At 36.0% G+C, this 13,273-nt stretch overlaps 1 protein-coding gene and 1 long non-coding RNA gene across 2 annotated transcripts in view; one reads left to right on the top strand and one right to left on the bottom strand.

Moving 5' to 3' along the window:
- The first annotated feature begins 6,432 nt into the window (after nucleotides 1–6,432).
- LOC100732635 (myelin P2 protein) lies at nucleotides 6,433–11,639 on the top strand. Its single transcript, XM_003480040.5, has 4 exons — nucleotides 6,433–6,637; nucleotides 8,408–8,580; nucleotides 8,773–8,874; nucleotides 10,639–11,639. The coding sequence occupies exons 1-4, from the start codon at nucleotides 6,565–6,567 to the stop codon at nucleotides 10,687–10,689; spliced, it is 399 nt and encodes a 132-aa protein (XP_003480088.1). The 5' UTR covers nucleotides 6,433–6,564; the 3' UTR covers nucleotides 10,690–11,639.
- Nucleotides 11,121–13,273, bottom strand: part of LOC106025857 (uncharacterized) — a 100,300-nt gene continuing 98,147 nt past the window's right edge. The window contains exon 14 of the long non-coding RNA XR_010050204.1: nucleotides 11,121–11,332. This is a non-coding gene — a long non-coding RNA (uncharacterized LOC106025857). The remainder of the gene's footprint in view (nucleotides 11,333–13,273) is intronic.

Below are 13,273 nucleotides of genomic sequence, written 5' to 3'. Positions count from 1 at the left end.
TGGACGATAACAGTAGATCTTCTTATTAGATAAACTGATTAATCAAAAGCCATTGATAATTTGTTTTCCAAGAGGGTTTGAAATAGAAGAAGTGACAGTCACTTTAATAATCCACAAATAAAAATACATTGCATTTTGAATTTTTAGCCCAAATGACAGTAATAAATTATTGTACTGCAGATCTACATGGAAGTTTGTAAAAGAAATATTGACTATCCAAAAATCAATCATAATAATGCCAACATTATTATCCAAAGATAATTTACCAGATTTCCTCTTTTACTACTCAGTATTATTCAGGAAGTCATTGACAAAAATAATGCCCTTGACCATTCTTAGTAATATTTAATATCCATACTTTTTGCACCAAAAATACCATAAACATAAAAAGACATAATTTCTTGATGGCTCCCAAAAGCTACTGTGTATATCAAACATATACTAATAAGAATTAAGACCCTAAAAGTGACTACTCCAAAGACAGTAACCAAAAACAGATGAAGTTTTAGGAGGGATTATCAAGATGTGACCTTAGCCCCCATATTACATGTTCTCATAATTTTTATTTTGAGCTTTTAGGGAGAAAGTATAGCATATCCTTTTGGAAATATCCAGGCCCTGGGTCCTTTATGCAGAAAGGTAGACAAAGTCCATCAACCCCCCCCTCCCCGCCCCAGTCCCTCTGATAGGACAGAGGCTTATAGTGGAAGGAGCTGGGGTTTGTGGCCCCATCAGAACTGAGCTTGCATCAAATTTGTGTCAATGATGACTGTATGACAGTCTGCAGATGCTGCTTAACTACTTAATTTTTCTCCTTTGCAAAATGAAGACTTATCTACTTCTCAGGATGAGGTGAGGGTGAGGACACCTTGTGAAAGAGACCGGCTCAGGAAATACCTCAGGTAGCTTCTGTTTCCCCAGAACTCTTCTCTGACCATAAGGTCACTAGGATGGGAAGAGGAGAAATAGTGTAACTGGTGAGTGGGTCACCAAAATGGTGATCAGAGACTCAGAGCAGGCGGAACTTGAAGCAGAGGCCATGAGCAACTTATTAGAAGCAGGCTTTGTGGGAAATGAGCAGGGAAATGGATTCTAATTTACTTTGTAAGGCATAGTTCAGATTTCAGTAGATGCTTGTTAAATTTTTTTTTAAAAATTACAATAATAAAATTAGTTCACAAAAGTAATCTTTCCTGATCTTCAAATCAATCAGTATTTCACACATGATAAAACTGAACCCAAATGCCGTCTGTCTAGTGGGCTGCAAGGCTGGGTGTGCACTACTCCAACTTCATAACGCATTCCCTTTTTACACTGAGAAATCATGCCAGGACTCTGAGTATCACTATCTGGTGTCGTTGTGCCAGAGATGATTCAGTGCCCTCTGGAAACTCAGAGTGGCTCTTCCATAGTATCACGCTGCTGCTGAGAAGGGTCTCCAAGCCAGGCACTGCATTGCTTGGCACTGTACTGGGAGTTGTGAGAACTTTGCAGTGGCATTGGTAGAAGTGATACATGCCATGTCTGGCAGGATAGTTAAGGGGCGATTTGTGCCCTCCTGTGAACCTCATGGGCATGCTGGAGGCCCCAGGTGAATGGGTCTAAACCTTCTGAGTGACCTCATGGAGAAAGCTCCCTTTCACCAAAGAATTCCTACACTGGACTGCACATCCAACAAGAATTAAACTTCTCAGTTAAGCCACTGAAATACTGGTAATTATTTCAGCAGCTAGTGCTGTTCTGGATCTGGATAAAATGTGAGATTTCATTTTTACAGTGCATCACCAGTCACAAGCATGTTATAGGCTGGAATGAAACCACAAATCTAGCTTTCAGTTGTTTAACAAAATAATTGGATCCCTGAAGAAAAGAAAACACATTTTAAATATGAATTTAGTTAACTCTCTTATCTATTTAATCTGAAATCTCTTTTCTGTTTAAAAAGGTCACATGTTAACTACACTTTCTCTTACAGCCTTGACAATATCTTGGTTTGCAAACAGTGGAAGAAATAAAATGGGAAACAGCAGATTTTCTTAGTTTGGCTAGCAAATGATTTTAAAACATCCCTCTAATTTCTCCAAGTTTTCATTTGTTCCTTCAATTTCATGTGGAATCTAAGACAGTCTGACTAGCCTACAAAAGCAGATGTTAGACTGATGCTACAAGGTGAGGAAGAGAGAAACAGAGCCAAGTTGTTAAAAAAAAACAAAGCTTCAGTTGTGCAGGATGAGTTGTGCGGGACAGCAGATATACAGCATGGTGACTATAGCTAACAACACTGTATTCTACATTTGTAATTTGCTAATAGAATAAATTTTGCGTGCTCTCATTTCCAACAAAATATTGTAAGTGGATTAGGTCATGGATATATTAATTACCTTCACTTTGATAACTGTCTCACATTGATGTATATATCAACTACACTTTAACTATTTTGTTAGTCAATTGTACCTTAACAAAGCTATAAAGAACAGAAATTCATTTAAAAGTTTTAGAAATCATGCTAGACACTCACATGTGCACGCATTGTTCACTATGGTTTAAAATGCTTTTGTTTGCTTGTTTCTTATACTACAGAGGATTAAACCCAGAGCCCTCACATGCTAGGCAAGCACTCTATCACTAAGCTATATCCCGTACCCTTTTGTGTTTTATTTTGAAAGAGAATCTTTCTGAATTTTTCAGGCTGATGTGCAATTTATAAATCTTCCACCTCAGTGTCCTACAGAGCTGGGATTACAGGTGTGCGTGGCCAGCACAAGTCAGTTATTTTAAGGAATTCTGTTCGTCCATTAGCAATACGGAAACCAAGGGACAAATCCTCAAAGTATTTTAAGCTTTTTATGCCAGTTCTTGAAATGGATGTATTGGGGAAATGTTAATATCACTTTCTCTCCAGGAGCAAAGCAAAGGGAGTGGGAAAACTGTAGGAGCTCAGTTATGCTCTATAATGACCAGAGAAAGAAATTGAAATGCAGAAATCCTATCTTTTATTCTCTCCCCAGTGAGTAACTTCATATCTCCAGTGTTCTATTAAGAATAGTAATGTGAAATCTTAGACTAATCTTTGGAAAAGAAACTATGCATGTTAGGCGCCAGCCCCCCCCCCAAAAAAAAAAAAACTAAACTGATTTTTTGACAAGTCACAAACTATTTCTTTCATCTCTTTATTGCCTTCAACAAAAGAAAGCTATTAACTAACTTGGGAGTACCATAGAGGCAATCATCACCATAGTAACCAAAAGACTCTCTACTGGTAGCTGAGGAATTTACAAGCTTGCATTAAGAAAGTAATTTTAATGTTAACATTATTAAAATTGAACAAAAAACACTTATTTGAAGCTTGAAAGAAGGCAACACAGATAACAGGCCTAAAGTATCTGGGAAGGGAACCAGACACCCTAGATACTGATTTCTGATCATAAATCAGATCATTTTCTCATGATAATTTCTAAATTATTACATAAAACATCATCCTATGCAATCATGATCTACTGACTCTTTAGTGGAATTCTTATTGTCTCCATCTGCTAATAATCCAAAATGATAAGTGGATATCATATGCCTCTGAATGTTGTTTTGAACTATGCCTTCCTAGCTGCCGTATAAAACTAATGAAAGTGGAAAATTTTGTTCAATGGTGTTTAATCAGCATCTTGAAAGTTCTGGGCACATAGGAAGCTCTCAGTAAATATCTTTGCAATTGAATAAATGAAAAAACTTGGCATCCAAATGGAAGATCATGAATACTTCATTCATTTACTACACAGTGATTGCTACCTCTTCCAAAACTATGATTGGATATAGTTGGAAAACATAAATAAGGGACATTACCATTAAATTTTATATATAGCATGCTTTTCTTATCCATCTTCTTTGGACCATTGTATATTCTTTTTTTAAAATTTTATTTAAAGGAGAAAAGAAAAAAAAACAAAACAGTATAAGGGTACAAGTAACACAGAATTTAAAAAACAGTAAGAAATCACTAGTTAATAGATTACATATTGTCATCTTAGAAATAGTTGTTCAAGTTACAAGATTAAAGCATACAAAGTGGACATTCAAACAGTGAGACTGCAAACAGTTGTGTTCAGTGATCCAACAACAACTTAGTAATATGGTCATCTATCTTAACACATCTAAACACATTTGCAGTTGTATCCTTTAGAGCACTTTTTTACAACAACATTTTCACATTTTGGGTTTTATTACTCCCATAGTTCTTATTACTTTTTTTTTGGAAGAGAATAAAACCAAATATGACAAAACAAAGCAGTCAGTCAAAACATAGGATGGACATGATGTAAAAACAGAATACAAGGTAATCAACAATGGTTACCATAATGCCTCTTGCTACCTTAAAAAGAATTGCCTTTATCATCAGGTATAATAAAATTAAACAAAACAGTACAGAACAAGACCAATAAAACCTAAACATTGGAGACATTACAGGACTTCAAAAGAAGATAATAGTCAAACCAGAATGGGCATCATAGTGAATCTTATTGATATTCTTTACAATGTATGATGCCAGTAACTCCTATGAATCTTGAGAATTTACATGGGCAATGAATTGCTCAAAGGAGAAGGACTGACTCCATTCTATAGAAAATTTGTATCTATTTAATTAACATTTAGTTGGAATCCAGTTAGTTTCATCTAGTTGTAAGGTATTTCTTGTATTTACTACATGTCCTTTTTTGCTAGGATGTTTATGAATTTCTTAGCAAGCTGTTATGCTTTGTAAGTAAATGAGCCCCAACAGCCTCAAGGGCTCAAAGGTGGAGCTTTTGAAAGGTGACTGGATTACAAGGACCTTATAGCTAACTCTATTATGAGATATGGTCAGGTCATAAGAGGCATATCACTAGGGGTGTGGCATGGAAGGGTTTATCTCTCACCCAAGCTCCTCACTTGATCTCCCTTTGCTTCCTGTTCACCATGAGATGAGCAGCTATTCCTCCACCAATGTCCCTGTGCCAAGCTGTCTTGCCTTGCATCCAGGTGACTATGGACTCAAACATAAGCCATATCAACCTTTCCTGGTTTTCAGGTGCTTTGTCCCAGAGATGAGAAAATTTACTAAGACACGAGGAGTATCCTAATATTTGGAACCTAGTTCAGTCTGTATCTCCTTTTATTGCTTTGACCTGTGCCTTTGGCCTATACATTGGCCTCAGACTTTCATGTTGATCCAAAGTCATCTGATCAGTTTCAGTAGTCAGTTACATCTGCCAATTAACCTAAAATAGAAAATTCTTCTCTTGGTCTAAAATTGCTTCAATATAATAAGCTTTCTTCCTTGGCAATATATGCATATTTCAGTGTTCATGTTTATACTCCCTTAGAACAACACATATGTTGTGGATTTACAGTTGCTTTCCCTGATCAAAGAGTCGGACTCTGAAGCCACATATCTGCCAGGATCTTGGATTGTCACCTCTTTTGATGTGTGAGCAGATGAGTACTGCTAGGCAAATATGGTGATGTCAGTGTTGCCTGATCTTTGGCTAGCATTTGTGTTTGTGTGTGATGTGAGCTATCATTCACACAAGTTGTAGATACTAGAAAACGAAGCTTGGCCCAAACCCTGCCTCTCCTTACTCAAATTTTGGAAGCAAGTTACCTAACCTCTGTGAGTTTGTTTTCCTCATTCCTCAAATGGGTGTAACAATAGAACTTAACACTTGGAGTACTGATAGAAGTAAATGATAGAATGGTAGTGTTAAGCACTTAGCATAGTAACTGGCCTATGGTGAGTATTATTTTTATGGAAAATCCTTTCTCCATATAAGATTATGAATTTATTTTAAAGGACTTAAATTGTCACAGTAACTAAGAACCTGCTTAGTTTGCACTTAAGATTTTTATAGATGAAAATCTTACTGTGGACAAAGGACGTATCACAGTACTGCTTCTTGTCCTATCACATGAATAGAGTTCCTGTACTCCGCTGTGATAGACTGATCGTATTGTCTGCCTACTTTGCCTGCCTGGGCTATGTGAACTATGCCAACCCTCCCTAACCTCTGACTATGTCCTCTCACTGCTGCCCTGTGATTGTCTCCCACAACATAGTTGAAACGCTTATTACAGAACTTGTGAATATTTTCTTGTCTTTTCTCCCTTTCAGTAAGAATTCTTAGCTGTGTAACCTCAGAATCCAGAGTGGCCAAGATGCTTAAATGCAACACACACACTCATTCACAATCACATAATCCGTAGAGTCTTTTCCAAGGCATTAAAGACCTAAATATTCTTATAAATTTAAGATCAACCAAACTTTTTTGAAGGTTTAAATGAATAGTACCCTCATTCATTTTAAGACATTTTTTAGAAACAAAAGAAAACATTATGTGGGATTTCCTTTTATCCTGATGAATGGGCAGCTGATGACTGAAGAGCCATTCACTGCCCAGTCCTGACACTGCCTTCCCCATTGGGTCTCTGGGAAAGTCACATGCTTTGTGGACCTTGAAAAGAATCTTCGGAGGCCTCAGTCTCTCTCTGAGTCTCCTAAATCCTGCCTAGAACCGTGTTCAACTATCTCCTCCCACAATGAGCAACAAATTCTTGGGTACCTGGAAACTCATCTCCAGTGAGCATTTTGATGATTACATGAAAGCTCTGGGTAAGAAATGCTATTTATATTGGCTCTGAAGACCTTTTCAAAAGAATTCCTTTCTGATATCATTTATCACAGTCTGGGGAAGTTTCTGCAGGTTGAAGTTCAATCCTCTTCTAAAATTAATCTCTTTGGTCTTTCAAATAATTATTTGCATTTTATTTGTGGCAATTGTAATAGAATTTAAATGAAACTACTGAAATGCATGGAACTCACACTGATTCCAAAGTGTGGATACCAGTGGATCTTCACTGGAAGCCTGGAAAAAGAAATCTAAAAGCCTAGTTAACTCTCTTTCTGGCTTTCCTGAAAGCTGATTTTTATAATAACTAAGGCACTCACAAAATAAAAAATTGAATACTGGAAAATATCATTTTAAAATTTTGATGTTAGGCAAACTGCACTTTTCTCTTTCTCTACTTTAGATGGTTATTGCATAATTATGTAGATATACAGAGTTGGGAAATGACAATGTCTCCTACCTAGGATGTTTGAACAAGGGTTTGCGACAGTGAATTCAAAGTTAGTTTCACTAATGTCAGGATTTCCTCGTATTGGGACAGTGAATGGAGACAGAAGCCTCATTCTTGTTACCATTTTTTACTGTTTCTAAAGAGAATGTTCCATAGATACGAACACAATAGATAGAAGAATCTTTGGAGATATCCAGAGCTGTACAAAATAATACTGATGTCAATGGCTGTAGGGTGCCGTGCTCCTTGCAGTGCCTCTGGCGTCACTTGCCTGTTCAGAACGTTTCTATTCTTAGATGAAATGAACAAAATCATATCATGGCTGCCTGAAAACGCATGAGGACTTATGAGTAATAGAGCCAGGCCATGATGCAGGATAGATTTATGGCTTCTACTGTGTAGCTGAGGAAAAGGCAAAACGCTAGGAAGCCTTGCTGAGGGTGTAAGTTACAAAGCATGCAAAGCTCCCGAGGGATTATTTAACGTAGATTTTCAGGCGTTAAGCCAGAGATTATTATTTAGTTTGAAAAACTCTGTCCTAAACCATAGAAAGTAACAAAACAATTGATCAGAATCAGGAAAAACTGAATAGCTCACTGTAACTCTTCACTTCTTTTTGAGCAGAGAAACAAGACATACCAAGCCTTTTTCCACTATGGAAAAATAAATCTAAGAATTGGGATTTCCAACTGGCCTCTCCAGAAGCTGATGTGTATTTCACATATTTCTTATATGGCATTTCATTTTTCCCATGTATTTTTATACTTTTGGAAAAATAATAATTAAACAAATCTAATTTTGTTTGGTTTTTCAAACATAGGTGAATTTCAAAAAACTTTTTATTTATCAATCATCATTTGTAGTGGTAAAGGTGTAAAAGATAGATGGATAGTGTTTTCCTACCAGTTAAGATTAGGAGTTGTGAATTGGAGAAGTGACATCCTATCAAGGGAAATTCTTCATATTTACAATGTGTTATTGAAGGAGAACATAGCAGGCAGCAGTGTGCCATAGTCTCATTGAAACATATCTATAACATTTGTAGGTACAGTCTCAAGTATCGTTAATGTTTCATACAAGTAGATAACAACTGATTCCAGAGGAGAGTAGGAATGAATACGGAAAAATAGTTTTACTCTTATAACTGCACACTTTTATTTTCTAGTCTGCAGACACTGCTTTTGTATTAAAGACCCAGACATTTATTGTCCTTGTGTAGGGAATGTGGGTAGTGGCCCCTAGTAATCTGTAGCATGACCCACCTTCTGATCACTTACGCTACCACTGAACTCTTGATTTACAGGTGTGGGGTTAGCCACCAGAAAACTGGGCAATTTAGCCAAGCCTACGGTCATTATCAGCAAGAAAGGGGACTACATAACTATAAGAACTGAAAGTACCTTTAAAAATACAGAGATCTCTTTCAAACTGGGCCAGGAATTTGAAGAAACCACAGCTGACAATAGGAAAACTAAGGTAATCTTTAAAGTTTCTCTTTAAAGTTGGTCCAGTCAGTCGCTTGAGAGGCTATTGCTAGTATTAAAGAGTGGAAAGCAAATGTGATGCACGAGAAGTCTGTTACAAAAATGGCTCAGGACTGAATAAAATTCTTTCTTCTTTGACTAATCAGAGTCCAGGTAGGTCAAGTATACAAATTTGTCTTTCCAGAGTGTGGTAACCCTGGAGAGAGGCTCCCTGAATCAAGTGCAGAAATGGGACGGCAAAGAGACATCAATAAAGAGAAAGTTGGTGGATGGAAAAATGGTTGTGGTAAGAGTGTTTCCCAGTCTCACTTCAGAAATAGTGCTACATAAAGAGATTGACTTTATGATTTGAAAAATGCTCTTTGAAATACAAATGAATAGATTGCTGAGAATAAAGTCAGAATTAATGCTTGAGTGACATTTAAACCATGAAAGATTCAAGTACTTAGAGTACAAGCAAGATTGTAAAATAGGAAAGCAACTACTACTTTACAAATATCAGTACCAAAAAGGTAAAAGTAAAGTTAAAGAAAGCATGGTTAGATCTCACTAGCTTGAATTCACAATAAAATCAAGCCTAAATTTTCAAATACACCTTGCAAGGCTCAACTATAGGCAATTTGGAGACACCTAAATATTTTGCTTTAAAGAATCTATAGTAAAGTAGGCTAAACCATGTCAATAGTACAAGCTGAGCTCCTGGGAGAGCTCTCTTCTCTCTTAGAGATCTCTTCGAGATCTTAGAAAGCTTAGAGATCTCTTCTTAGAGAAGAATAATGACAGAAATTACATGAGATGACTTCTAACAATTTGTTAAGGTAAAGGCTCTGTGCTTATCAGTTAGTGTATACACTGAACATAAAGGGACTCCTGGAATGTTTTGAAAGTTTTTTTTCTTTAGTGCAGTGGTTTTAGTCTCTCTGTTCTAGAATTGCATGGGAAATAAATTCCTGTATGGAGGCCCCAGTATGGATCAGCATGTTGAAATGTTCCCCAAGTAGCGCCAATGTGCGATTAGTTTTGAAAAACACTCTGTAGATCTAAATGTATGCAAATTATGAATCAAATTTAAATGACTTTTACACTCATCTCCGGGAACTGGTAGACATACATGACACAGCTTGTCATTTTTAGTCCTTCTCACCCGGCTCCCTTCTTCTCCCCCCACTTCATCAGTTTCTCTTCTGTCTCCACAGTCTATCTCCTTGTTTTGTATCACTTCCTTTATTTTGCTCTTTACATTATTTATATTTTTGGTCTCCTACATTACAGACACCATGTGATATTTAATCTTCTGTTTCTGGTTTATTTTACTTAGCATTACGGTCTCAGGATCCACCCATTTTCCTACAGATGCCTCAGATTTAACTATCTTGATGGCTCAGTAATGCTCCATTTTGCATGCTGATTTTCTTTATTCATTCATTTGTTGATGTGTATATAGGCTTCTTCCATAATTTAGATATTGTAAATTGTGCTGCTAGAAACAATAGTATGCATGTAATATGATAGGTTTAACCCTTAAGATGTCTAAAAGAGGTATAGCTGGGTGGAATGAAATTGCTATGTTTAGTTTTTGAAGTCATCTCTATACTGACTTCTACAGTAATTATACTAGTTTATGTTCCTACCAACAATGTAGAAAGCTTCTATTCCCCCCCCCACAGCCTCACCGACATATGTTGTTTTTGAACCCTTAGTGATGGCCATTCTGGAGTAGTGAAATGTCACTGTTGTTTCTATTTGTACTTCTCCAATAGCCAAAGGTCACTCCCTCGTCATACCAAACACTGTTTCATGTACATACTAGTTATTTTTACATCACCTTTTGAGAATTTAACAGGTTTTTTAAAATTCCTACACAAAACACAGATCAGTTTTTAAAGTCCTTTTCTCCAATTTTGGTGGTCCTAATTCTGAATTACTTGGAGATTAGAATTCTGATATTTTATTCCTAAGATTGATTTTATGAGTTTGGAATTTCTATTTTTATTATAAATTTGCTTTATCTGATTTATTTTACTCAATTAACCTCTCTCCCTCTTTTAAGGAATGTGTGATGAAGGGTGTGACCTGCACCAGAATCTATGAGAAGGTTTGAGAAAATCATTTCCTCACTGCAGTATTATGTGATCATTTAATATTGAAAATCAGTTTCTTCCGTTGTCAAGATCTGACTAGATCTAAATTTGCTTGTTTGTTTTGGATTTCATCTTCATCTATCAGATTGGCAAAGGCTTAAACTAAGGATTAGTCTAAAGTTTACTGCTATTTAAACATTTTCAATTTGCATTGTGTGTTCTCTGTACTAAAACATATGCATTGGCCACACCTAAACAGTTGATAATGTTATTAATTATTCATGAAATTCAGACCTGCACTGTACTCTGATTATTTAAAATTATAATTAAAAAATAATAGGACTGAAAGGAAGTAAACATATTGATCAGGGGTAGCACACTCAAACAGCTTGAGGGACCAGGAGACTTACTAAGTAGGAGACTTAGAATGAAGCAACTCAGAAGAAGGAGATGTTTTAAATCAAAGATTTCAGTCTCAGCTGAAATAAGCAGGCTCTATTCCAGCCAGTTATTTCTTAAGTTGAAGGGTAATCCATAGACAGTAAAATGCAAAGATAATAAGAGCAGAGTTGAATGCATCACCAAAGAACTCAGGATTGAGACACCAACATTTCCGCCATCCCAGAAAGCTTCTGCATGTTTTGTCCCAGTCAATGTCCTGACCTGTCATAAGCACAAAAAACAAGTGATCAGTAGTGATTCAGTCCTATCACCATGGGTCAGATTTGCCAGTTCATATTTATAGGATCACACATTAATATATTCATTTCTGTTTGCCTTTTTAAACTCAGCATAACATTTTTCAAATTCATTCATATTGTTGCATGAAATCACAGTTTGTTCCTTTTTATTGCCAAATCATGTTTCACTGTATGAATATATCAGTTATCTATCAATCTTTCTGTTAAACCATTCTGCTGTTACCAATGTTTGACCACTGTGAATAAAGCTGCTACATTCTTAAACAGGACTTTTTGTGGACATCGTCCTTTCTTTTCAGTCACAATTACTGGTGCTGACAATTTTTGATAGGCAAGAATGGAGGACCACTGTGCCAGGTGAAAACAGAACATTGTAACCCGACAGAGTAAATTAGAAAATGTGTTGATACTGATGAAACTATAATGTTCATTGTAGAAGAAAGTGATATAAACATGGAATGGAAGAAGACAAGAACTATATGGGAATAGAATGGAATCAATGTAAAAGTCACGTTCTATAAACTATGAGTAAATATGTATAACTGTACATGCATATCTGTGTTTGACACATACACATACTTATGGATATGTGTATATGTATACACATGTGTGTATTTCCTAGCTCTGATCACCAAAAAAGTATAGAAGCAAAGACTCCACAGCAGGAAAGAGCACCTCTGGCATTCAGATTTTGGTGTCTAATATCATTCTCCACTAAAAGGAAGCAAAGTTCCTTGGAGGAATGGCTGATTGATTCCAAAGCAAGAGCAGAGGATGGGATGAGTCTGAAATACCTCAGGATACCAGAAAACACAGAAATGTTCAAAGGCGTGTTACCCCAACATGGAGAACTTCTCATTGGCCAAACTTGGGACAATTTGAGTAAAAAATAATTGAGAAAAGTATACATTAGAAAAAACATGAGGACTCACAAGTCTATACCAATTAATTGTCAGACAAATAAGTGATAGATGACAGATAGGAGATGTGCTCTTTACAGTAGAATGCCACGCACCAACTGGTACATGTGGACTGAGATCTTTCTGACAGGAATCAGAAAACCATCATTTTCAACCATCACAGCAAATATATTGGCTCAGGCAAAAATAATCAAAGAATGCTAAACTTTAATGAGCACATAAGATATTTGATCTTAAACTATTTCCTCACTGATTGCTTATAATTTCATGGGGGAAAAGATAGTTTCTACAGAATGGAAAAACTGAGCAACGCCTTGTCTGGAATATCAAATTTAATCTCACTAATAAGAGTTGGATGAACACCATGTATTTCCAAAGTGATACCTAAAGAAGGAAGCAATGTTATTTAAGTAGTATTCTGACCTGAAGTCTTACCTGACTCTAATTATAAAGAAATATTAGACAAATTCCAAATGAGGAATGTTCTGTTAAAAGAAGGGAGGGAGGTACTGACTGAATTCTTCAAAAATACAGGTTGAGACAAAGAATGTCTATGGAAATATTCCAGATTAAATTACACTAAAAACACATGATGACTAAATACAGTAGTAAATGACTAGACCGAATCTTTTACTGGAGGTGAAGTAAATGCTTCAAAGGACAATATCAAGTCAATTGGAAAAATGGGTTGTAGGTAGGAGATTAGGTTAAAAGTGCACTTTGATTAAGTAAAAGTCTATCCTTGATCTTGAAAAATATACACTGGCATATTTTGAGGAAATCAGCCATACTATATGCAATTTACATTCAAAGTATTTCAAAATAATATGTTTGTTTCTGCTGAGAGTAATTGATAAAGTAAATGGTTTTAAAATTGAACAATAGAGAAGCAAAAGGTGCATATTTTTAACTAGTCTGATTCTTGCAACTTTTCTGTAAATTTGAAATTATTTTCAAATAAATTTTTCTTAAAAGCTGCATTG

Source organism: Cavia porcellus, unplaced genomic scaffold (assembly GCF_034190915.1).
Source record: "Cavia porcellus strain 051 isolate PalLab524CR breed Dunkin Hartley unplaced genomic scaffold, mCavPor4.1 scaffold_10, whole genome shotgun sequence".
In the NCBI taxonomy this organism is placed as follows: domain Eukaryota; kingdom Metazoa; phylum Chordata; class Mammalia; order Rodentia; family Caviidae; genus Cavia; species Cavia porcellus.
Note: the sequence above shows the minus strand (reverse complement) of the source record. Positions and strands in the feature narration are given on the sequence as shown.